At 44.6% G+C, this 26,203-nt stretch overlaps 1 protein-coding gene and 1 long non-coding RNA gene across 2 annotated transcripts in view; both read left to right on the top strand.

Moving 5' to 3' along the window:
- The first annotated feature begins 310 nt into the window (after window positions 1–310).
- Window positions 311–21,761, top strand: rps6ka5 (ribosomal protein S6 kinase, polypeptide 5). The gene is made up of 17 exons (XM_061843802.1): window positions 311–575; window positions 4,009–4,080; window positions 4,158–4,376; window positions 5,691–5,806; window positions 5,885–5,986; window positions 7,000–7,083; window positions 7,156–7,259; window positions 7,347–7,497; window positions 8,837–8,998; window positions 11,108–11,233; window positions 12,266–12,399; window positions 12,475–12,568; window positions 14,460–14,630; window positions 14,729–14,920; window positions 15,323–15,482; window positions 15,658–15,821; window positions 16,277–21,761. Exons 1-17 carry the CDS (start codon window positions 506–508, stop codon window positions 16,580–16,582), a joined length of 2,427 nt encoding a protein of 808 aa, XP_061699786.1. The 5' UTR covers window positions 311–505; the 3' UTR covers window positions 16,583–21,761.
- Window positions 21,762–25,641: 3,880 nt separating this feature from the next.
- Window positions 25,642–26,203, top strand: part of LOC133513040 (uncharacterized) — a 49,024-nt gene continuing 48,462 nt past the window's right edge. The window contains exon 1 of the long non-coding RNA XR_009798379.1: window positions 25,642–25,740. This is a non-coding gene — a long non-coding RNA (uncharacterized LOC133513040). The remainder of the gene's footprint in view (window positions 25,741–26,203) is intronic.

The following is a 26,203-nucleotide window of genomic DNA, read 5'->3' as shown; positions in this document are numbered from 1 at the left end:
CAAATTTATCACTCTTTCTTTCTTCTTCTTCAATTTATTGCGCCTCCATTTTGAATATATATATATATTTTTAATATTATAAAGCTGTCATTTGTTTTGCTTTTAAACGACTTCCCCCTTATTATTAGCTCGGGCAATAAGACCGGCAGCCCCGAAAGGGGAGGGACTTGTCCGTCGTCACTGTCGAAACAACCAATCAGAGCGCAGTGCTCCCACATAGCAACGCCAATGAGCGACCGGGGGCCGGCCGGTTGCGAAGGTAGAGGCAAAGTGGTGTTCCCAGCGACCGCCTGCCTGAAGCCTGCCAGCTCCGACTGGCTTCTCGTTGGCATCCCGAGTGGCAACGTTTTGCCCGAATACCTGCCAACTTACGGGCACGTCAAAATGTCGGTGCCGGCGCGGGGGAGAATATTTATATAAATATATATATATATATATTTTTTTTTGCCTTTTGGGCTAATCGAGCCTCTTCGCCTCGCCGGAACTGGAGCCCGAAGAAATTACGATGCCATCGCCGATGGAGGGACCGTCCAGAGAGGGGGACCTCTTCACGGTGAAACATGAGCTCAAGAACGGTGAGTGGGTCTTTTTCCATCCATGTGTGGAAAAGCGAGTCGTCCTGTGTCTGTCCGTGCGAGCTACTTAAAGGAGGTAAAAAAAAAAAAAAAAAAGAGACGTGGGGGTTAGCTGAGTGAAGCCGTGCTAGTCGCCACTAACTAACCTAACTAGTCGCTTGTGGACTTAACGTTACCCTTCAACTCACTCGGAAGCGACGGCTAATAAACAACTACGCGAGCCTCGTCGTGACGTTTCACCGGAATAAAGCGCAAACGCCTTTCATAATAAGTCCGATATGCTCGTATGGCGTCCACACCCACCCACCCATCCACCCACCCACGAAGTCGCGTGGAAAACTAGGAACGCTGTCAAAACGCCAAAACGAGCCAGTCAAGTGTCAAGCTGTCAAGTGGAGCCGAGCTAGCGGTGTGGCTCGCGGCGGCAAAATCAGCAACATAACAACATAAGCTTTTACATTATTATTAAGAGTCGTGCAACATTTTCTGTTGTAAAAAAAAAAAAAATCCCAGATATTAAGTGATTTCTATTCAAGCCAATTCACAGAAATATAACTAAGTCATTCCAATGGCGTCGATAGGCCCCTCCATTGACAACAATTATTAATTTGACCGCAGCGGGACAATACAATAGTGTCATACACAGACAAACAAAGAAGAGTTTCACAGCTACCGTATGTCATCCAGTAAGATGCAGTAACAGTTTGTTTCTGGGATAAATAAGACATCCCTGTGAGTGTTTCTTCTGTCTCCATGTGTTGATGCACCACTTGTATTCAAATAGCTGTTGCTTCAAGCATTATAACACTGCTACATGGATGTTATTTGTTAACCCGTCTGTGGAATTTTGTGTTGCGTGTTAGCTTTACTTTCGTAAATTAAGTCGTTTGGTTCAATGCACAACCAATTTTCTTTTGGGAAGAAATTTTCTTTACATGGTGACACAGTGGGATCAGGTGGTAAAGTCTTGGCCTCACAGTTCTGAGGTCCCGGGTTGAATCCCGGACCTGCCTGCCAGTGTGGAGTTTGCATGTTCTCCCCGTGCCTGCGCGGGGTTCCTCCGGGTGGGCACTCCGGTTTCCTCCCACATCCAAAAAACACGCAACATTAATTGGACACTCCAAATTACCCTTAGGTGTGATTGTGAAGGCAGCTGTTTGTCTCCATGTGCCAACCAGTTCAGGCTGTACCCCGCCTCCTGCCCGTTGAGAGCCGGGATAGGCTCCAGCACTCCCCCGACCCTTGTGAGGATAAGTGGCAAAGAAAATGGACGGATGGATGTTCTTTACCTGCCAAGTGCTGCTTGTTGTGAAGCTATTTGAGTTAATTTTTTTGCCACCATCCAGTTTGGACCGACAAGTCATAGCAGAAATTCGGTCGAAGGACACCGCATATCTTGAAAAATTCATAAATCAGGTCACTTGTGTCCTTAGTTCACCACTTTAATCTAGTTGATAATTGAATAATTCATTGGTTAGAAAGTAATATAGTAGCTATATGAGTACAATTACCAATTGTACTTCGCATTTTTAAAACATTTGTCGAATATTTGGATTATTTGTTTTAAATACTAAAACATGAGAAGTATATTTTTCCCACGATACCAATAGTGTGACAAGTTTTTGTTGACAGTTCAAATTTTTTGGAAGGATAGAGCTCGAGCGGTGGTGATACAAATAGCCCAAAACCATATGTTCTACCTAAAAATATAAAGTACAGTATACACAGTATCTAGTGGAAAGCGCATTTGAAGTGGAGGTTTAATTTTTGTCCACTTGGGGTCACCATTCTCATGTTTTGCACTCTCGTATCTGCGACTTGAAGTGTGTGTCTCTAAAATGCGTAGCCGAGCTACTTGAGTGACGTGTGCGTCATCGAATGGGAGCGTCGTCGGGTCAGGTTTGCGGCGGACTGTTAACGTCTAACTCGGGAATGTGTCAAAACATTTCAATTCACGGGTCACATTCACCCCAATTATATCTTAAGTAGGCCCGACCAATATATTAATGTCTTAATAAGTTATGAATTGCAATTATTCCAAAATGTTCCCATTGTTTTAGTTCAGATCTATACGAATACATTCAGAAAATATTCAAATGACTCGATTTCTATCTTGTTGCAAATCATACGAGTACGCTGATTGTTTTTTTTTTATTAACAAAAAACAATTGTATTTTTCAACCATTATGAATCATTTTTTTCATTTTCATATTCATGTGAAAATTGCAGTCAAGTGGATCTATATATGTACCGTGTGCAAAACAATTCCGTGAGCTCAAGAAATCATTTTAAATCGGCAGAAATTTCCGCATCCCTACGGAAATCTCGACAGCCTCAAATGACTCATCGCAGCATAGAAATTGCTTATTATGTGCTCCTTTTGTTGAATAAAGTGATTGGACGTGCACTGGCAGCTCCGTCTACCCTCAATCACCGCTGGGGGGGGGCGTTACAGTAGGTTCTGTTAACGATGTTTACGTTAGCTAACTTGTGGAAACGCAAAATGTCAAGCAATGTCCGCTGATATTTTCTTTTCTTTTTTAGAAATGGCTAAAAATCTCAGTGACCCTCTGCGTGCATCAGCAGTGAACAATCTACACAAGGTTTTGCTTTTAATTCGGAGGAGGAGTCGCCAAGTTGCGTTGCAGCGGCGCGCTTCCGCCACGGCGCTATTAATAAACGGCCAGATCAAACTCGGCCTCGGCGGGGCGAGCGCGACAAGGACGTCATGCAACGCACACTCCTGACCTCGCAGTCGGAGGGGCCACGCCGTTTGTCGGCGTACGGCCCCCGATCCTTTTCACGCCGGGTTGCTCCTGGCGGAGGGGGGGGTGAGGCCCCTACTAGGACGCGCGTTGAGCACGCCCATCCGCTCGTGCGGCAACGTCGTGAGTCGCGCTCAAGACCTCAAAGTCGGACGCTAATGACGCGCCTGCTTAATGTGGCGTCCTCATCCTCTCGTGTGTTTTTCCAGTGGGTGTCAAGAACAAGCACACAATTTATGTAACATTTTCCTCTTTTTATCTCAGCGTTGCGCACATTTTTGCAGGTCACCAATCTCGGAAGACGCCGAAGGGGATGCTGTCAATGTGCCGTTGCTTTTTGTTAGCCACGCGTTCATTCATTCCGAGCACTCGGACTGCCCCGGCAAGCTCACTGCTTTGTACTTTACGACCTCACGACGAGATTTCCGTGACCTAGATCACATAAAGAAAACATTAAGACTTGAAATGATTTTTTTTTTCCCTCACTGAGCCCATTAATATTTACGTATCAGTAAAAATAACTATGAGGCTAATGATAACGGTGTCACGGAGTCCCTTCTGGATGTGGTTCGAAATGGCTGCTGTCGATAAACGAGAGCTGCTACACACAAGACTTGTAGGGTTTTACGCTTCTAATGTTTTTACGTGTATGTTTATGTTCCCCTCAGCCAACCTGACCGGCCACGTGGAGAGGGTGGGAATAGAAAACTTTGAGCTTCTGAAGGTGCTCGGCACCGGAGGTAACAACGAAGCCGTCCTCCTCGCGTCATCCATTTGCGCGTACCGAACCGCGTTCTCTCGTCCGCTCGTCCGCCAGCGTACGGCAAGGTCTTCCTGGTGAGGAAGGTGAGCGGCCACGACGCCGGCAAGCTGTACGCCATGAAGGTCCTGAAGAAGGCCACCATCGTGCAGAAGGCCAAGACGGCGGAGCACACGCGCAGCGAGCGGCAAGTGCTGGAGCACATCCGCCAGTCGCCGTACCTCGTCACGCTCCACTACGCCTTCCAGACCGATACCAAGCTGCACCTCATTCTCGGTGAGCGGCCACGCCGTCCGTTTGTCCTTGCGTTTACCCTTATTCGTGTGGGATTTTTAAAAAAATATATCATAATTGTACTGGAAGCGTGAGGACTTTGCAATTTACAAGTTACGTTCCGGAAAGCTGTTTTTTTTCCTCTTTAATTGTTCTTTTGCCATTTTTCTGTTATAACGACGACTATTCATTTCAGGTTTTTTTTTTTTTTTTTTTTTTTTTGCATCGCTGCCTCACCACTCATGGCCGCCGCACACGGAGCGACGTGCTGTACTTGATTTAAGTGGACCATCACAAAAAAAAATTAATTGGACACTTTTTGATGCTCACCAACTAACATCGCGTTAACATGGAAAAACTGCGACCCTCGTTAAGTTTTTTGGGGCTCCACATAAAACGTACTGTACTGTACAGGAAGCAGACGATCCTAAAGGAGAGTCAAAATATTTGACAGATTTTTGTTGTTGTTGTGAAACCTCAAGCAGTTTTGATTAGCTGATAAATCTGCGATGTAGTGACAAAGTTTACAGACAATTATAATTTTAAATCAGAGTGACAGACGGTTGGCCACTTGAAAAAAGTTGTTGCCAAACCACGCACATTGAGCAACAATTCAGTTCGTGATTCTTTATTAAGCGCTTATTAAGCACTTATTGTACCTTGCGTCGGTTAGCTAGCCCTGTGGCAAACCTTTGCGGGCAAGTTCCAGTGAGGCAGAACGATGAGGATTCCTGCACTGAAGGAGTGCAAAGGAGAGCGTGACGAGACAAGTGACAGCAAGCAGCAGCAGCAGCAGCAGCAGCAGCAGCAGAGGCTAACGTTTTCCTCGCCGCACGCACGCCCTCACACCGTCCCACGCCAAACACACCAGAAGAATTTTCCCGACGACTTTTAGCCTTCTTTCTCCTGTCTCCCCTTTACTCTTTTAGCATCTCGATTTTTGTCTGCGCGGGGAACTTGACACAGCGTCGCTCAGGAGTGACGTTAGCGACGCTTAAAGAAAATTTATTGGAGGTGGATTGTGCAAAGAGCCTTTTTACATTTTTTTTTCCAAAATGGGTCGAGGTAGTCTAAGACTGTCTTAGTTTACAACCCGACTATTGAACGTTTACTGCAACGTGTATTCGGTCTTAAACTTCATGACATCAGTGTCGATTCCAAAGATAGAAGGTCAGGCCCCCTCCAAGCTTGGGGCCCTGGTACAATTTTCCAAATGTGTCAGCAAGCTTGACTTAAGTTGCTCACATGAGTTATTCCTACACGTGTTTGGGTCCCCTTAAAACGCGCTCTATAAGTCTCCGTCTATGTCTTGAGCAGATTACGTCAACGGCGGCGAGCTCTTCACGCACTTGGTGCAGCGGGTGCGCTTCAAGGAGCAGGAAGTGGCGCTGTACAGCGGCGAGATCGTGCTGGCGCTGGAGCATCTCAACAAGGTGGGCGGCGGCGGTCGCGTGTCGGTCGCGAGCGAGCCGTCGTTGGTCGGCATGACTGACAGCCTCCTCCTGTTGCAGCTCGGGATCGTCTACCGCGACTTGAAGCTGGAAAACATTTTGCTGGATTGCAACGGTCACATCGTCCTCACAGACTTTGGCCTCAGTAAAGAATTTGACCAGGTTCGTCTCCGTCCTGTGGTTCACGTTAAAGAATGAGCCCGTGTAAAGCTTTTAAGTATTTTAAAGAAAAAAATGTAAATGGAAGAAATTGAAATGAAACGTTAAAATAATTGAAAATCTATCTATCTATCTATCTATCTATCTATCTATCTATCTATCTATCTATCTATCTATCTATCTATCTATCTATCTATCTATCTATCTATCTATCTATCTATCTATCTATCATCTATCTATCTATCTATCTATCTATCTATCTATCTATCTATCTATCTATCTATCTATCTATCTATCTATCTATCTATCTATCTATCTATCTATCTATCTATCTATCTACTATCTATCTATCTATCTATCTATCTATCTATCTATCTATCTATCTATCTATCTATCTATCTATCTATCTATCTATCTATCTATCTCTATCTATCTATCTATCTATCTATCTATCTATCTGTCTGTCTGTCTGTCTGTCTGTCTGTCTGTCTGTCTAGTACAATATTACCCTATTTTTCTATTTTCTCTCATTATTGTATTCGTTTGTCTGTGTGTGTATGTACATATATGTGTGTATGGGTGTACATATACACACACATATATGTACAAAATACTGTGTGTGTGTATATATATATATATATATGTATGTGTATATATGTAATGTGTAATGAATAGATAATAAACATAATTGACACTGTACTTTATTTTCTACTTAACATAATCAGTGTGATAGAGTTTATTTATCATACCACTGTATAATGTATTTTATCAACTCAACTTTCCCACGGTATAAAAAAAAAGATCTCCAACATCAAAGTGAGCAGTCAGCTATTCCCATGAGCAGTCGGATTTTTCCATGGAAAATAATGCTTTTGTTTTTGTTTTTTTTTAAATCTTGTATGCGGTCTGATCAAACCGAGCAACAGCAGCTGTACGGGAAAAAAAAAAAAAAAAAAAACTCCTTGAATGCTCCATTTGAAATTAAGGCCGCCGCCCGTTTGTTTCCCACGAAACAGGTGGATCGAGCGTTTTCCGTGTGCGGAACCATCGAGTACATGGCTCCCGAGATCGTGGAAGGAGGCGAGTCCGGACACGACAAGGTGACTTTGCTACTTTTACGCGCGTGCACGCCGAGAGTGCTTGCGTCAAACGTGGGTGCGCTTCCCCCGCAGGCGGTGGACTGGTGGAGCCTGGGCGTTCTCATGTACGAGCTCCTGACCGGCGGCTCGCCCTTCACCATCGACGGCGACGAGAACTCGCACACGGACATCGCCAGGTACGGCGACGCTTCTCGGCTGACTTTTACTCTTGTCGGCTGCGCGTGCGGCGCACTGAAACATCTGCCTTGTTCTGTGCGCCTCAGGAGGATTCTTAAAAAAGATCCTCCTTTCCCCAAAGACATGGCGCCGCTGGCCAAAGACATCATCCAGCGACTGCTCACCAAAGACCCCAAGAAGAGGCTCGGCTCGGGTCCAAACGGCGTGGACAATGTCAAGAAGCACCCGTTTTACCAGGTCTGAGTTGTGGCCTGCGGAACCGAGGAATGACTTGCCGTATGTTATCGTTGCCATCTCGCCAATATCAATTCACATTGTGGTGCGTCGACTCCCGATGTTTGCGCCGATATTTTAAACCAGGGGTCGCCGAACTTTCCTCCTTCTCGGACACTGATTAACGGGAAGGGCTACAAATTTGATACACACTTATGAAATAACACTTTTGCAAAAATTACATTGAGTTACATATTAACAAAAATATTTACTTCCATGAAGATCTTGATTCCAGTCACGAGTTCTCACAATAATTATCAACCGTTACTTCACATGGACAAATATCTATACGCAAGACTTCCTTCTGCATATGTTATTATGAAGTGATCACGTTTTCGCTCATGTACTACTGGGGGCCATATTGGTAACCCCTGGTTTGAACCGTAACTGCACCACAACCCTTGACCCCAAAACACTTGAATATCAATTCAAATTATTAGCCTTAAAAACAGATAATTTGATTTTGACAAATGCACCTTCACTGCGTGCATACATGCACGTGCTGTAACTTCCATTAACAACCCAGGCTAAATGTGGCTCTTCCCTGGGATGCAAACATCTTCACTTCATTTCCTTACATCAATTACTACTTTCCTATTTGTCAGGTTTTTGGTGCCATCTTGTGGTGTTTTGGAGCATTATCGAAAGAGCGCAAAATTATGTAAATTGGTGAGTATTGCCACAAATAGTTGAGGAAAGGATCCACATGAAAAAAAATGAAGTTAAACAATATTCTGGGCTTCAATGTACTCTCATTTTTGATTGTGTGTACGTGTGTGTTTGGCACGGTACGTTGTGTTGCGGCGCGAGCCATTAGCAGCTGATGAGCTGTTAACTTCCACCACTGTCAATATGTCGAGATCCGGACGTGTCTCAGCGTCATCTTGAGACGTTAACCGCCCTGGCTTCTCTGGCGCTAGAGGGGCCTCGCCGGCCTGTTGAACTTGTCGCACCATCTGCCGTCACGCTCTTGTTCGTCATCGAGTCGGCGAGCTACTTCCCCGCGAACGCCCGGCACACACAGTCGAGCATCTGCTGGAATCTTTCAGGCCATTTGGGCGGCGTCCGGTGGCAATCCAGAAAAAGAAAAAAAAAAAAATTGTAGACGGGCGCAAGTGCATTTTTTAGCAAGTAGTTGTTAGTTCGATTTCACAGAAACTAATCGCAAGGTGGGTGAGTTCGCAAATGGTGGATTGGAATTCGTCGGGGCTTTATGTTAGTGCAGCGAGATCGGCTTGGGTACATCGTGATATCCTTGGATGGAGTCCGTTATGTAAAGATGCTGTCTTTCCACCCCCTGCAGAAGATCAACTGGGAGGACCTGGCAGCCAAAAAGGTGCCCGCCCCGTTCAAACCGGTCATCCGGGACGAGCTGGACGTCAGCAACTTTGCGGAGGAGTTCACGGAGATGGATCCCACCTACTCGCCCGCCGCTCTGCCTCAGAACTGTGACCGCATCTTTCAGGTGGGATGATTTACGACTTTTTTTTTTTTTTTTTTTCTGGAACTCAAAACAGTCAAAAAATTTCAAAGCATCTTTCGCCAGTGAAATGAATGGAAAGGACATTAATCCGTTCCAGCCCGTTGTTTTCTTTCTGGTGTGTGCCCCTTTACCACTGGGGGGGGCAGTAAAATAATGTCATCAGTAAGCTCCAGTAATATTAGTTGCCTGAGTGGGATATGAAAAAGTGAAAAGAAAACATCAGCTGCGTAGGGATGATAGCCCACGTCGTTCGTGTCCCATTGTCACCTGGTGTCACCGCGCACTTCTTTCATATACTGTATTTGTTTGTCTGATGTGGAATGTTGATTCCTATTCCACTTTGGCCCAGCAACTATATTTGGGGCGCTTTGCCGCAATCCAAGTCATCGAGTGAAGTTGTGAATGTCCTTAAAAGGTTGCTGTAAGTCAACAGGCGTCTGTGTGCGCGCCCGTCGCCATTCACGGCGCCTCAATGAGCCTTTCATCGGCGTAATTGCAGCCGCACGCAGTCTGGCCCATTGAAGTCGCAGATGCGAATAACTATTTTTGATAGTTTTGCTTTGAAGCGTAATACAGGCCATAACTCCCCACCGCCGGCTGACGTGCGGCTGTTGGAATTTCGACTCTCGATTGCCTTCTGGATGCTCGAGCCGGGGCGCGATCAATAGACACATTAGCTCGGCTTCTCTGGCGGAATAAAAGGTGACACTCGTGGAGCGTCGGCACGTCTGGCGCGGGTACGCCTCCCCGTCTTTGATTGCCCGTTTATCGCTCTCGGCAGCCTGGGGCGGGGGGAGGGGCCTCACCATGTGTTCTCTGCGCCCCGTCGACGGCGCTTCACAAAACAGAATTAAAATTGCATTAAGAGCGCCGGGCTGTAATTTTGACAGCAATCACATTTTCAAGCCCGGCAATTTGGGGCATCGCATTCAGTTATGCAGCCATCCTTCCGTCCATCCGCGGCTGTCACTCATACATGCCGCAGCTGCGTGTATTTGCGCATGTGTGTGTGTGTGTGTGTGTGTGTCAGATTAATGCCAATGCTTGGGCCTCCGGAATCCCAACAGATGGAATTAAGCAGCCGTCTCTTCACAATGAAGAGAAAACAAACAGAAAAACAACAACAAAAAAAAGGGGGGAACAGCTGGACAATTTCCGTGCAGAATTGGTGCGATTATTAAACCGGCAATTATATTTCCCAGGAAAGACGGACCAAAATATCACTCGCTGAAACAACCTTTGAAGCTGTCGGATTTAGACATTGACTGGAAAAATATGCCGCAAAAATCAACGAAAGTTTATTGCCTGAGCTCATTAAATCTTTGCAGTCACATTTACATACGTTTAGTTTTGTGTTATACAATGTTGAGGAACAATTTAAGATTATTTAGAAATATACTTTAAAATTTCTATTCTTGGCGGCACGGTGGATCAGCTGATAAAGTCTTAGCCTCACAGTTATGAGGACCCGGGTTCGATCCCGGCCCCGCCTGTGTGGAGTTTGCATTTTCTCCCCATGCTGTTTGTGTCGATGTGCCCTGCGATTGGCTGGCAACCAGTTCAGGGTGTGCCCCGCCTCCTCCCCGTTGAAACCCGGGATAGGCTCCAGCACTCCCCGCGACCCTCGTGATGATAAGCGGCAAAGAAAATGGCTGAATGGATGGATTTCTATTCCTTTCTCCGAAAATAGGACATTATTTCAATTTGACAGTGCACAAACATTAATTGATTATGAGTCAATTGCTGGTTTTGTCCTTACAATCTATCAGAAAACAGGCCTAAATATTGATTATTGTTTTTCAAAGTAAAAGTAAAAAATAATAAAGGTTTAAAAATGACTTCTTTTTTATGAAAATAAAGGCTAATCAGTTTGCTTTCATGGATGACTACAGAAATCAGAGACTATTGTTTGGAGGTTCATTTTATCAAAATAGTTTTCATTTAATTTTAAAATCAATGAGTTGTCGATTTATCTATTGTTACACATCTAATAGAGTAGATATTGTCTCTTTACCAGGTCACAAAGTTCTCAAGCGATGCTAATTCCCTCTCTGTCACGTTTGTGTGTTTTTCTTGCGGGGGGGCGTTTAGGGCTACTCCTTCATGGCCCCCTCCATCCTGTTCAAGAGGAACGCGGTGATGGACGACCCCGTCCAGCTGTGCGGCGGCTCCGAGCGGCCCGGCTCGGTGGCGGTGGCCCGGAGCGCGATGATGAAGGTACGCACAGACGACAAGTCAGGCGCGGTGCTGCGAGTGCGCACTGACCAGGCAGAGTCTTCGCTCCTCCCTCTCCGGTGGCATCCGTTTGTCTGCCCGCTTCATTTACGACGCCTCGGTTTATTGCTTTAGAGACGCTCGGCGTTCACTAATGAAGTGAAAGTTTTCTTATCTGCTGTTTTGCAAGGCGCAAGCAGGCTGTTATTTTTAATAGTCAGTGCCAATTTTATCGCAGCGTCATTCTTTTTAAATTTAAAGGCTGCATTGTTGCGGGTTAGAAATTCACCTGCCGAAAAAAATCTGCTCCCCTTTTAAGCCTTTGAATTAAGCCTTTGTATCCTATTTTTATTTTGTTGAATTTATTATAATCCCTCAGTTCAATCGTAATGTAGCTGTAGTACATTAAAAAATATTTTTGTTTTAGAAACTCCACACCCCCAAAAAAATTAGGTTATATTATTTTCATTGCAGCAACAATTACTATATTTATTTTTTCATGATATACATTTTTGGCTATTGAATCCTAGCTTTTTCCTTAAAATCCATATCTTTACTTGCTGCTGACTGGCTGGTAAAAGTCACATAGATGAAGGCATTAACTGTGACCAAATTTGGATCCTTTCCATAAAAAAAAACAACCGCAGGTGAGTTGTTGCACCCAACATTTTATAACCGTGCTTCTCACTTCAATTAAAAATGATTTATTGCCGGTGTCAAGCTTTGCCTCTTCAGTTAAAAAAAAAAAAAAAACATCACAAACTTTGCAGAAGCCCTTTTCAACACTTGAAATTTATAAATGATTAAAAAATATATAAATAACAGACCCACGTGCGGATTGAAAAAAAATAATTACGTTGACCAAATTTGGACGTAGATGATGTCCGCGTGACAATGACGATATACTGTACACAAAATGAATAAATTGACATACAAATGCCTGGCAGAAGGTTTTTCCCCTAAACTTCTCCAGATGATTTTATTGCATTGTAATACAATTTAAATTTAAAGTCCGCGTGTTTTGTCTTTGCGCAGGACTCGCCTTTCTACGCGAGTTACGAGATGGACCTGAAGGACTGCGCTCTGGGCGAGGGCAGCTTCTCCATCTGCCGGCGCTGCACGCACAAGAAAACGGGCCAGAAATATGCCGTCAAGATCGTCAGCAAGCGGTACAAAGTTCACCAAAGACACAACGTGACAAGACATGTCTTCGTGACCGCGTCCTGTTCGTCTTTTGTTTCCAGAATGGAGGCGCAGACTCAGCGGGAAATTGCCGCTCTCAAGGTCTGCGACGGCCACCCAAACATTGTCAAGTTGCACGAAATTTACCACGACCAGGTAAGCCCCGAACCCGTTTGCCGTGCCGCCGCTCTGGTTGCTCTACTTGTAAATTCTGCTCGGGTTGCGTGAGGCCCGTGTGGCTATTTTGTGGAAAAGTCCTGATTAATGAGGGTGCTAAAAAAGCCCAAGGGATCCAGTTACAATCCGTCTTCGTGCGCTGGCTGGCCTAGATACGCCTCGCGGGTTGTGTTTGAAAGAGTGCCCTGGCAAAGTCTGCACAAACTAACCTCTGCTGTTTCTGTTGTTTTTGTATGTGAACCTCCCGCGATCTGTCAATTGTAGACACACCTCTGAAATTTGGGGGAAATTGCCTATATTAATAGTTTATACCTTAAATACTGTACGTACAGTATATGGTCCCAAAACAAGTATTATTTCAAACTCATTTAACAGCTTTTGTGTCACGAATGGAGAGCAGTTGGACCCAAGGGATGGACGATGATGATGGAACCGCAGGGCAGTACCTGACAATTAGCATTAAAAGTATTTATCCCACAGATGTTTTCATTTTAAATTTAAAAAAAAAAAAAAAAAAAAATCACTAGAAGAGCAAAGACACCGGTGTGCATGTCGCCACTTCCCAACTGGAAAAAATACCAATGACCAAAATACCAATAATTTCCAATTAGCTCTTTTCTGATGTTTTTTCCACCCAGTGGTACATAGATATGGTCATGGGCACGGCCTGGACACTGCCGTGGGCGGTGCTTCCTGTGAGAGGCGTGGCAAGGCCGCTGCCCTGGGCGGTGCCACCTCTGACAGCTGTCACAGCTGTGTTGCATTTTGGACATTAATGGACCAAGTACTTAAGTGGTGAATGTCTCACCGGCATTGCATATGCTTGACTAGATCTTGGGTCACTCCGCTACTGTGCTTAAGTCGCACGTTTAGTGTAGAGCAGGCTTCTGTCACAGCAGGTCTGTGCCTCTTTAGTTTGACCACATCTTGTCCATGTTTCTTAGTTTGCCTCATAGTCTTCGGACCTTGTGCACGTTTTTGTATCTTGCCTGTTGCCTAGCGTTTTTGTGCTTCTGCCTGTTTTGAACTGCCTTTTACTGCTTGGAGTCCTTCCGTAATAAAAAACACTCTTAAGATCATGCCCTTGCCTCGGAGTCCTGCATTTGGGTTCGCCCCCGTGCCGCTGGCTCATGACAGATACTTTCATTTTTTTCAAATATCCCCAAATATCCAATTCAAATGTATTTGTCATATAAAAACATTGAGACCCAGAGACATTATTTACATTTTTTTCCCCACCATTAATGTGACTTGTAAAATTCACAAATGTAAATGGAAGTCAGCACATACCTGGGACTTTTTAAGAATATACATCATGTCATTATCCAAGCCGCTTATCCTCACAAGGTTTGGAGGATAAGCTGGAGCCTATCCCAGCTAGCTTCGGGCAAAAGGCGGGCTACACCCTGAACTGGTCGCCAGTCAGTCGCAGGGAAGATATCGACACCATCACTGAGCGGGAATCGATCCCACGCTGCCTGCACCAAAGGCAGGCGTGTGTTCCACTACACCATCAGTGACTTAATAATATGTAGTAGTTCACATGTTCTAGTTGGCTTTTCCTGACGTTTTTGGGGAAACTTGGCATTTGGAGAGGGCAGCAGGCCACTATGCAAGCTGATCCGCTGTTGACGTGCAACCCTGGCAGTAGGGAGCCGACCGCGTCTTTCTCTGCATCATCTTGGGAGGTTTACCACCAACGTTTGCTACAACTGTTAGAAACGGGGTTCAAAATAAATCTAGTGTATGAGCACATATTCGTGCTATTTTCAGCAAATAGTTGTACAGTAAAATGTGGAAGTAGGTGAATTTGCCACTAATGAATCACAAATTGCTGGGGATTGGCTGTATTTATTTATTTTTGTCACAGCTCCACACGTATTTGGTCCTGGAGCTGCTCGGCGGAGGAGAGCTGCTGGAGCGCATCCGCCGGAAGCGGCACTTCAGCGAGACGGAGGCCAGTCGCATCATGCGCAAGCTGGTGTCGGCGGTCAGCCACATGCACGACGTGGGCGTGGTGCATCGGGATCTGAAACCGGAGGTAGTGGCCGTGCTCGCCATCCACCGCTTGGCGTTTTTCAAACAACCAAAAGAATCCCCAAAAAATGACCCTGTGTGTGTAACCGCTGGGTTACACAGAACCTGCTCTTCACCGATGAGAGCGAGAGCTCCGAGATCAAAATCATCGACTTTGGCTTCGCCCGCCTCAAGCCGCCAGACAATCAGCTGCTGAAGACCCCCTGCTTCACTCTGCAGTACGCCGCGCCCGAGATTCTCAAGTACGACGGCTACGATGAATCATGCGATCTGTGGAGTCTGGGCGTCATTCTGGTGAGCGGCGAGTCGAAGCAAAATAATGAAGTCTCCCCCCCCCCCCACATCATCTTGTCACATTATGCGCCATTTTGTCCCGTAATGTTCCATATTGTGCGGGACGTAACCGACCTTGTTATGAAGTGGTGAAAAAGTCTTTGAAACGGCGTACGCGCGCTTTCCTGGGGGCAAACGGAAGGGAAAACACATCAGGACGTCTCCTCCGCTGACCTTTCTTGCTCATTTTAATTAATCGGTTAGAAGCGTGCAGTGCATAGCTCAGATTTGGCTTGCAGCATTTTTAGCCCATGCGGCGCTGAAATGATATAGATCCCCCCCCAAAAAACTGTACATTCCCATTGTCTTAATGAGTTGCTTTCTATTCATCTATATATATTTTTCTTATGATGTCGTTGGCAGTACACCATGCTGTCCGGCCAGGTGCCTTTCCAGTGTCAGGAGCAGAGCGTGACCCACACCAGCGCCGAGGAGATCATGAAGAAAATCAAACAGGGGGAGTTCTCCTTTGAAGGCGACGCCTGGAGAAATGTGTCGCAGCAGGCCAAAGATCTCATCCAAGGTGAGAGCCAGCAGCCGTCGGACGGCTGTGGCGCAAGAGCACGACGGGGGGCCGCGATGCGACCGGACAAGCAAATACGTAGCAAAGTTCACATTTGCAGCCGGAAAGAAAATCCGTCGTTTGCGTCTCTTCTGGATCCTCGCGCCCCTCAAATAACTTTCTCGTGGTCCCGCAGAGCTGCTGACCGTGGACCCGAGCAAGCGCATCAAGATGTGCGGCCTCCGCTACAATGCCTGGCTCCAGGATGAGAGCCAGCTGTCTTCCAACCCGCTCATGACGCCGGACATCCTGGGCTCATCCACCGCGTCGGTCCACACTTACGTCAAAGCTACCTTTAACGTAAGCTTGCGGGACGCCTCCTGTCTCATCGTCGGGTTTTACTCCTACGACCGGTAGTTAATATAATGACGGGCTTCCATCATGACGCGATGGATGCAACTGCGATACTCGTTCTGATCCTGCAGAGGGCAGTAATGCACAGAACAGCCTGACTGTCGACTGCAAAACACTGCCGACTTTTTTTTTTTGATGAACTCCGAGGCCTTCATGTAACATTGCAACGTCTATGACCATTGACGTAGGATAAAAACTGGACTGCCCACGGGGCCCTTTCACGTGGTAATTCGGCTTCAACTTCCGGTCATGGCCAAACATTGCTTTGGGTGCAATTTCACGTGAAAATCGACCTCCTTTGACATCCTTACAATTGAACATTGTGTAACATAATCACATTGAATTTCATTGGAATACGTTAGAAAACGGTACAGAACTTGAACCGGCTTCTCGCACGGCAGGCGTTCAACAAATGCAAGCGGGAAGGTTTCCGCCTCCAGACGGTGGACAAGGCGCCGCTGGCCAAGCGGCGGAAGATGAAGAAAACCAGCACCAGCACGGACACGCGCAGCAGCTCCGGCGAGAGCACCCACTCCTCGTCCTCCTCGTCGCAGTCCCGCGACAAGAACTTTGCCGAGGGCGGCGACGGCGCCCTGCGGCCCGCCGACGGCACGCCGGGCACCACGCCCGTGGGCACGCCCGTCGCGACGGACTCTGAGCAGCAGTGGCCGGCGCCTCCCTCCCTTCACTTTTCCGACGGGAAGTGACCGCCCTTTTTTTTTCCCCACTTTCTTTTGTTTTTTTTTGCATGGCAAGCATGCAACAAGGAGCGGCAACCTCAATATCAAGCAAAACCTCCACTAGCAATAGCTCGTTCCAACGCACACGCACACAATGAAACACATAAAAAAACCCACGAGAAACTGAAATGCAGTATTCTGAAACACTGAAATATGCACACAGAGAAACAGCCGAAAAGATGGAGACAGAAACATGAAGGCGCGCACAAAAACACAGAAACACATCCACTGTGTGAATCAGGGACTGGAATCGGAAGGAGTTGTCATGGGCGCAAAACCCCCGCAAGGGCTGCCCTCCTGTCCCAGCTCCCGCCACCTGCAGCTTCTGACCAACCCCGTCCCGGCCTTGCGTGTCGGCCCCCGCCTGCGTTCCCCCCCAGCGGGTTACTGCGAGAGAGGAAACGCGAACGCTCGGCCGCGTCTCCTGCGAGACGGAGCAAGGTATTTATACGCCGTTTGTACGCCAGAGTATTTATGATCAGATGTATTGTTAACTTATTTGCCACTCGGAGGGAAGAGCGCGCGTGTGAATACTGCGAGTCTTTACGAGAAAGTTATTTTGTGTACGTGCGTGTAAGCTGGAAAAGACTTTTCTAAGATGAGTTTGTCATCAGTGGCGGATTCCTTTTCATAGAACGCGTCAACGCCAGTTGGCTAACGAGGGCCTCTTGAGGATAACGTGAGCATCGTTGGCGCGAGAGTCGAAGCTATGTCGCCGGATCCCAAAAGCTGCACTTAATATCGTTAAAATTGTCCCCAGACTGGCTAGACATGGATGTATATATTTTTTAAAATTGTGACTCCGAAATGCTAATTTGCGCACAAAAAAAAAATCTCACTGATTAACCATTGGCTAAGCAAATTATGTTATAAATATATTATAAGACATTGACTTTTGCAGTTTCTAGCAAATGTGTTCCATTTGTTTTCCAATGTGTCCAAAATGTGAACTAGAATGATATTTAAACCACAAATGAATGCTTATTCCTCTGTTATGGGCCTAAATTAGGATCATTTGGGCACAATTTCTTCATTTGTGGCCAACATTGAGCATTTTTTTCTGGGGCTCCACGCTGAAGCCTTGATGATCTCAAAATAGTCGACGTGCGCTAAACGTCGCAAAGCAGACGACTCGGTCATCTTTTTGTGCTTGATTCATATCAAAATTGTGCCATAAAAATGATGGCGGTCGCGCATAGGGACTTTAAAACATGCTCGTTCTTCATGCTTTTAAGCTCCATCTCAGAAGGTGGCAGTGTTTATTTTGTTGTTTTTGTTTGTGTATTTTTATTTTTTTTAGTTCGTGACATCAGCACCGAATCTTGGAAATGTAGCATGTCGCACGAGCGACGTACCTCCCCGAGGCGTCAGTTGTCGACTGAAAAATCCGTTTTGAAATGTGAATTTTTAAACGCACAAAATGAGCCTTTTACAGTTTCAGCTCTTTTACGCCAGTATAGATGTGGAAATTGATCGCCTGGTGCCGTGGGACCTCGATTTAACGGGCTTAAGGGGGTGAGGGATCGTCTGCGCGATTAAAATTATTTTTTCGAGAGGGAGGTTCCACTGATCGTCAAGCTTGAGCCAGATCGCATCGAGCCCGACGGGCTTCCGAGTTGTTAGCGGGGTGAAAATGTTTGAGTTTCCCGTCTGGTGAGGTTTGAATCCGGTCCAACTCTCTTGATGAGACAACATCCTAAACTGAAAAGAAAAGCGTTCATTCGGTCTCGTCCGTTTAAATCCCCAACGAATTGAAGTCGATTGGTCAGTTTCAAGCTCGCCGAAACGTTTTGGGACCGTAACTTCCGAGCCCGTCTCTTTCCCAGCTCGTGGATTGTTTGGAGGATTTTAGTCAACCTGCAAACTCGTCTCCAAGTGGTCCCGGTTCTCGTTTGCGATGGCTTCGTTTTTCTCGGAGGAAGACGCTTGCGTGCTGACGCCAAATCGCCGGTTTTAGCGTTTTAGAAGCGATGCATGCGACCCGCACGCCGGCCATCGTGTCTGTCGTCTCCGTGTTCCGTGGTTGTGTTCCCCGGTTTATTTTGTTTCGGCGGGAGCGCCCCCCACCCCCTCCCCGTCTTCCATTCGGATGCACTCAGTCGGAAACCAAAGTGCGATACGACCGCTGACAATAACCTCGAGGTCGCTGCGCCGCATCTCTCGTGCAAATTATGCAAAACCGCTTTTGTTTTGTCTCACTGCGCCAATCTTTATCTTTTTGTTTTGAACTATGCATCCCCCTCCCCACACACCCTTTTTTTTTTTTTCGGACCTCGCTTTCGTCCCGCCGGCGAGCTGTCGCCGATCTCACCGCGCAAGCCCCGACCAAAGTTGGCACTCGCACCGTATCCGTCGCCCACAAAGGGAACGCGAAAAGCGGCAACGGCGGATTCCTCGCAACGGCGGCGGCGCTGCAACGCTCTCGTCTAACTTGGCGGTCCCTCCCCACCCGCCCTCCATCCTTTTGTTTGGGTGTATTAATAGCTCAAGTGGCGCAAAGAGGAAGAGTGAGGAAGAGTGTCCTACATTGAAGCCCCCCCACTCCGGGAGCCAGGCTCCATTAGATGATGTGTGTGCCCCACTTGTGTTTGTTCGAAAGCAAACACGAGCCTCTTCCATCATTCCATCCATCCAGCAGCACGTCCCCAGAAAGAAGCTCGCTTGAAATTATACCCACCCCAAGGACCCCCCCCACCCTTATAGACCCTTTGATGTAGCCTTGAATGAGCCAGCGCGATCGTTCCTCCGCACGAGGACATTTCTCGACATTTCCCTGGCGGGCTAAATTGTGGGTGTTTTTTCCCAAATATTTTTTCAGACTCCGCACCGAGCAGGCTAATTGTTGGCCCGAGAGTAACGACAATGTTTACGACAGACATATACGACATTATGCTGAAAAATCAAAGGCTCACGGATGATCGGATGTCGGGAGGGGGGGAGAAAAATTCACCAATCGATTTTGTGATTTCATTCTGTTTTTTTATAACTCTCATTTTTTAATATACTTTCAGTGGATATACACACAAACTGTTCAAATCACATTTTTGATCATGATTTAATCATGGGGGGCACGGTGTGTCAGCTAGAAAGCGGTTCTGAGGTGCCGGGCTCGATCCCGGCCCCGCCTACGTGGCTTTTCTCCGGGTGGGCACTCCGGTTTCCTCCCACATCCCAAAAACATAATTCGTTGACCACTCGAAATTGCCCCGAGGTGTGATTGTGAGTGGGATTGGCTGTTTGTCTCCATGTGCCCTGCGATTGGCTAGTGACCAGTTCAGAGTGTGCCCCGCCTCCTGCCCGATGACAGCTGGGTTAGGCACTCCCCGCGACCCTCGTGAGGATAAGTGTCTAAGAAAATGGATGGATGATTGATTTAATAATGATTAAAGATGAATCGGTTACAAACTTTTAAATTATTTTAACTATAACTTTTTAATTTAGAAAAATCATTTGGTGAGGACAGGTAAAAATAAACAACTGACTGACTTAAGCCTCAAACATTTATTAATATTCCAGGCAGCGTTTCAAGTGATATTTTCAACATTCTTGTGAAGCACAAGAACCCGTGATGCAAAATTGGCCGCATCACATTGTTGGGCTTCATAAATATTGCAGCAAACTTATGTCACGGATGGACGTCACGCGCCTCGAATCAAGTTGAAACATGACATTTTCACGCTTTGAGCAAAAAAAAAAAAAAAAAAAAAAAAGCTCCGTAAAATGTATAATTTGCCCTCAATCCATTCAGATTTCTTTTCCGAAAAGCTGTGAAAATCACAAACATTTCACTCCCGCCGCAAGTAGGCCACTTGTCAGCATGTGGTGGCTTTTTTTTTTAGGGTGGGGGGTGTCGCATCTATAAAGAACACCTGGAAACGTCTCGACACCAAACAGCTTGCAGGAAACTCGTAAAAAAAAAAGAAAGAAAATCGAGTTCTTGAAGCCCCATGACTGCATCGGGTCCACTTCACAATCACTTCTCATTTTATTATTATTTTTTTTAATTAAAGTGATATTTTTCCTCAATGGTACAGGCTGTGAAGTAGCATTTGAACCTTTTTAAATGTCGTACATATTAAAAAAAATAAAATAAAAATAACCATGGTGGAGTCTAATCAAACCCGTTCGTTTTTTTTTGGATCCACGCTTTTCAATTTAATTTCATAAATCATTTCATCAAAATTAAATGTGTGAAGATTTGAAAACTTGCAAAATACAGTGCAATAGGCAAGGATATTAATTATTGCAAACATTTAAAAGAAATACCAAAAGGTAGAGGAAAACTTGCTGGATTATGAGAAAAAATTAAATAGAGAGAAAGAGCAGATTAAAAACCAGATGAATAATCCACAGTCATGATCACGCTTCCACATTTTTGATCCCCCCCCTCCACAAAATTAGACAAGAAAATTATACTAAATATATATCAACAAAATCTTTCTCATTTCCCGTGAGACTCGCAGCTGCTTCATTTTCCATTTTTTTTTAACTTTTCCACGTCGATTCCCAAGTGGAACAAAACAAAAAGTACTGTAGCAGTAAAACCCTTTGAGATGCCGCACTTTGCACTCTAATATCTATTTTTTAATGTTTATCAATTAATTTGCATCAACAAGAACCTCTGCAAAGAGTTTTTGCTTCTTTCTTTCTTGAACTTGTCGTCCACTGTGAATCGTTTTGAGACCTTTAGCTTAACGGGAGGAAATACATTTTTCTCCTCTTAAACTAAATTGTACGTTTATTTGCTCATTGTTTGTAATTTTTTTAAATGTATTTTTTTTTTCGTTTGTTTTGTTTATTGGGGGTCGGGGGGGTGTGTGTTACAAACCTACTTTAAAGATAAACGGTACCCAGTTGTGTTGTTTTAAGAGGCGGCCGCCAGATGGCAGCAAAGCACACGCAGAAGGAATATGACGCTATTTAAGTCCCAAAGCTACTGTTTGTTTATTTGTTTGTTTGTTTATTTGAAAAATAGTAACAAAACTACTGTAATAATTGTTGACTGATGATTTTGTTGTCTGGAGTTGTTTTCTGGCCCCACCGCCCCCCCTCCGACCATTGTGTGATGTGCAAAACTATTTCTATTTATTTGAGACCTTGAAGGTCCCCGGGAACTATTTGTTTGTCACGTCACAATAAAAATGGTCCTCAGTGTTTACTAAACACTTCTGCTCTACGTCTTTTTCATACGGAAAATTAATTTCAATGATGTAAAAAAAATAATAATAAAATTGCCGAATTCGCGCTTGAAAGGGCCGGGCAATTACAATTTTATTTTAACCATAATAAATTATTTGAAATAATGATTTTTTTTTTTGCAATTAACTTTTGGACTTGTGGAAAAAAAACAAGCAAAAACAATAAAATATCGCCACTAATAGCACAGTAAGACGATGAAAAGCTTGTAAATGTAGTGAACTAAAACAGCAGAGGTAACTTTTTAAGCAAAAAATATCAAAATGTACAAAAACGGAGCTGGAATCTTTGGAACAAAAAATGTTACATTTATATTTTGTAGGCAAAAATTTAGTATACATGGTACAAAATGAAAATGCTTTGTTTTTTGGGGGTTGGGGTGGGAGGCGCTCGTGTAGAACTTAAAATGGACAGAAGAGGGCGTTCTTCATCTCCCAAAAACAGTGTAATTGTTAATTTTTTATGCAGTATTTTTTAAAATTGTGTAATACAGGTTTACCAATACAAAACTATTATTCTTATTGTTTTCAATTTTATCCAGTATTGTTAAAAATAGAATTGTCATGATTCACCGTGTTTGAAAGTGTCACACTGACGCTTTAATTCGGGTGCATTGTTGGACTTATTTGCATATTTGGGCCATTGGCAACTACACTATGGTAACTCCATTTTTGAATTTAAAAAAAAAATGCACACATAAAAAAAAGAAAAGGGCATGCAGTATCTTTTGGATGAATACTTATTAGCTTTCGGGTTCCTTTGCGGCTTCCTTCTGCAAAGAAGCCATCAAAACAAACCTACTCAAATGAGTGAAACCTCACTAGTTGAATTCTCTAAAAAATATAAACAAATGTTAAAAAAAATATATATATATATTTAAATTTAAAATGAAAAACAATTTTAAAATAAAAAAGGCCTCAGTAGTTTAATTACACTCAAAAAAAAAAAAAATTTCAATCTAGGGGTCAGTTACGCCGGAGGGCTTCCCCAGAAGAAGGAAGTGGGCGGAGTTTCACGAGGCAAGTTGTCAGACATTTTGGAGCAAACCACGATTTGTGGAAAAACTCTTTGACATTGACCAAACTCGGACGTCCGGGTTCCGCCCGATAGCCAAAAATCCAAATCAAACATGTGACAAAGTGTCAAAATCTGAGTAAAATCGCAGTTTAATCATTGTCAAGATATAAATCACCCCGGATTTCATATTTTTGGACAATGGAGACTGTCGCTGCTGCACAAGCGGCTCCAATAATTGAGCCGTGCGTGCGTGTCTTCCATTACTGCGGTCAAGTGTGATGACGGCGGCCGGCCACTCCAAACGCTATCGGCTAATGCGCGCTCGTGAAGCCGAGCTCCGCCAAATCTCCTTTTTTTCAGGAACAAAACGCGATGACTCGGCTAAACAATAGCGACTCTTCACGCACAGAAATCGTCCAATAATTCTTGCGTGAGCGTCGCCTCATTCACTTTTTGCAACCTCTTTCTTGCGTCAGTGGCCCGATTTGCTTTCATTCATCCGATGGTAGCGATTGGACGTCCTCGTTTACGTTCACGTTTCCAAGCTCGCCGTTTGATACTTTATGATCCTCTCCGCCGATATCCAATTGCAAGTACTTTCACTGCCGTCGTTGTAGTAGTACTGCTTCCATCCAGCAACCAAAAGCAAGACGACGCCGACTCAGGGGAAGAGGTCAGAGGTCAGCTCTACGACACGTGGTGGAAGGCGGCCCAGGTGGGATCATTATGTTTTCATCTGTTATTTGCAATTTTTTTGTGACTAATATTTGTGTACTAGTTGTTCATTTTTATGGTGTCTTTTTTTCTGATATGTTTGCTTTTTTTATCTAATATTTGTCAGGATGGATTCTAATATTTTTTGGGGGGGTCTATTTCAAATTTAAAAATTTCCTCTATTGTTTTTATATTCTATTTGTTTTTTTTTTCTAATATTTCAGTATTTTTTCGTCTTGAATATTATTTATATTTCTCATTCGATATTTGTGAGTTTTTATCTTGGTGTGGATTTTGGCTCACCTATTTTTGCATTTAAATTATTCTCTAATATGCATATATTTTTTCTCATTTTTATAGTATTAGTACACAATTTTTGTCACGTTTTCTAGCATTTTTTTAAATTTTACTGCGGTGCATTTTGCATGTCATTTTTTAAAAAATCTCAAACATTTTTCCAATTTGGTCTCTTTTTTTGTCACATATTCATCAAATATTTGTCAGGACGAGTTCCAATATTTTTTTGGGGGGTCTATTTTGAATTTTAAAATGTCCTCTACTCTTTTTATATTCTACTTGTTTTTCACTACCTTTTGTTTTTTTTTTTCCCAATATTTCAGTATTTTTTTTGTCTTGAATTTTAATTATATTTCTCATTCGATATTTATGAGTTTTTATCTAGTTGTGGATTTTGGCTCACCTACTTTTGCATTTAAATTGATCTCTAATATCCATACTTTTTTCCTCATATTTTTTTAAATATTTGTGTCCAATTTTTGCCATGTTTTCTAGCATTTTTTTTTCAAATTTGCTGTATCCATTTTGCATGTCATTTTTTTTAGCTCAAACATTTTTCCAATTAGTTCTCTTTTTTGTCCCATATTTTTGTGTTTTGGGATAATGTTTATGCATTTTTTGGTCTGCTATTTTTGTGTGGCGCTTCTCTTTTATAGCTAGTATTTTTGTATTTGCGGCTGTTATTTTTCGAATGACACCATTTAAAAGGTGTGTGTTCAGTGGTGTTTGTGTGGGTGTGTTGGCGGTGTGTGTGGGGATGGGGGGCAGGGGGGCAGGGAGGGGTCCCCGGTTCCTAGGATGTTGCTGAAGTGTTTGCTACTCCTTAGATGTAGAGCATTCCCATTAGTTGCCCCTCCAATTTTTGACCGGCTTTGCCCCCCCCCCCCCCCAAAAAAAAAAAAAAAAAGCGATTGGCATTCCTGGGGGCCACCAGTGAAGCGGCTTTAGAGGAGGAGGAGGAGGAAGAGGAGGGCGGCTCCTGGGTGGCCCCTTATGCGGCGTCCCTCGGGGGGGGCGGGGGGGGGGGGGGCGGCGACAATGTCTTATTAATTGACTGGGCGTCCTCAGTGGAGTGCAGGAATTTGGGGGGCGCGACTGAAGTAAGGGGAGGCGGTGGAGGGGGGGCGGTGAAAAGTGAAGGATGAAGTCAGCGTCGTCATCCGGCGGCCGTTTGATTGGGAGATTGGTTTTCGTCCCGTTTTTAGACGCTTGATGAGTATCGTATACTTTTTACCCAGTTAGCTGTAATAGGCGACCCTCGTGAGGATAAGCGCGATGGGGAATGGATGGATGGGTGTGCACGTGATTAAAAGGTGGTCATGTAGCATTTCATTATCCATCCATCCATTTTTTTTTGCCGCTTATTCTCACAAGTTTCACGGGAGTGCCGCAGCCTATCCCAACCCTGAACTGGTCACCAGCCAATCGCAGGGCACATAGCGACAAACAACCAATCGCGCTCGCAATCACACCTAGGGGCAATTTAGAGTGTCCAATGAATGTTGCACGTTTTTGGGATGCGGGAGGAAGCCGGAAGCCACACATGCACGGGGAGAATCGAACACGGGACCTCAGAACTGTGAGGCCAACGCTTTCCATCTTATTCACTGTGCCGCCGTTGCTGGAGTATTTTTGTATTTAAAAAAAAAAATAAAAAATCTAATTAGGAGCCACACAGTATGTGCATCATATGATTGATGAACAGGGGACTAAATCATTAATAATGTTTTAGAATTTTTGTACAAGATGTTTAATTTCCTCACTAATAATCGTACTTTTTCATGTTGCATGTTTTTGGGATGCGGGAGGAAACCGGAGTGCCCACCCAGAGAAAAGCCAGGGGAGGACAAGCAAGCTCCACGCAGGCGGGGGGCCGGCATCGAACCCGGATCTTCAGAACTGTGAGTCCAACCAGTCTTGATCATTTTATTTTAATGTTTTATTTTATTTAACTCCATTTATTTTAACCAGTTTTTTTTGTTAATTACAGTTCATTTAAAATACATTCTTTTAGCATTTACTTAATTGAATTATTATTTTTTTTTAAACTTATTTAATTAAAAGTACAAATTAAAATGGAAACAATGTATATTTTTTATTTAGTCAGCTTTTTTAACAATACACTTTTTAAAAAAATCTATATTTAAATGTAACGAATGAGCCGTTTGAGTGATTGTCGGCAGGCGGCGGCCCCCACGTGGGGGTAAGATTGATGGGGATGTTTTGGGTGTCTTCCCAAGTGGGCCGCCCCCCCCCCCCCCAAAAAAAAAAGCTTTCACACACACCCAGGTGTCTTCCCCCATTTGTACCAATGGAGCGGCCATTGTCCCCCCCCCCCCCCCCACCTCGGTCACCTTGAGTCAG

This window comes from Syngnathoides biaculeatus, chromosome 15, assembly GCF_019802595.1.
Source record: "Syngnathoides biaculeatus isolate LvHL_M chromosome 15, ASM1980259v1, whole genome shotgun sequence".
NCBI classification, from domain to species: domain Eukaryota; kingdom Metazoa; phylum Chordata; class Actinopteri; order Syngnathiformes; family Syngnathidae; genus Syngnathoides; species Syngnathoides biaculeatus.
The sequence above is the reverse complement of the archived record's forward strand: the minus strand, read 5'-3'. Positions and strand labels throughout refer to the sequence as shown.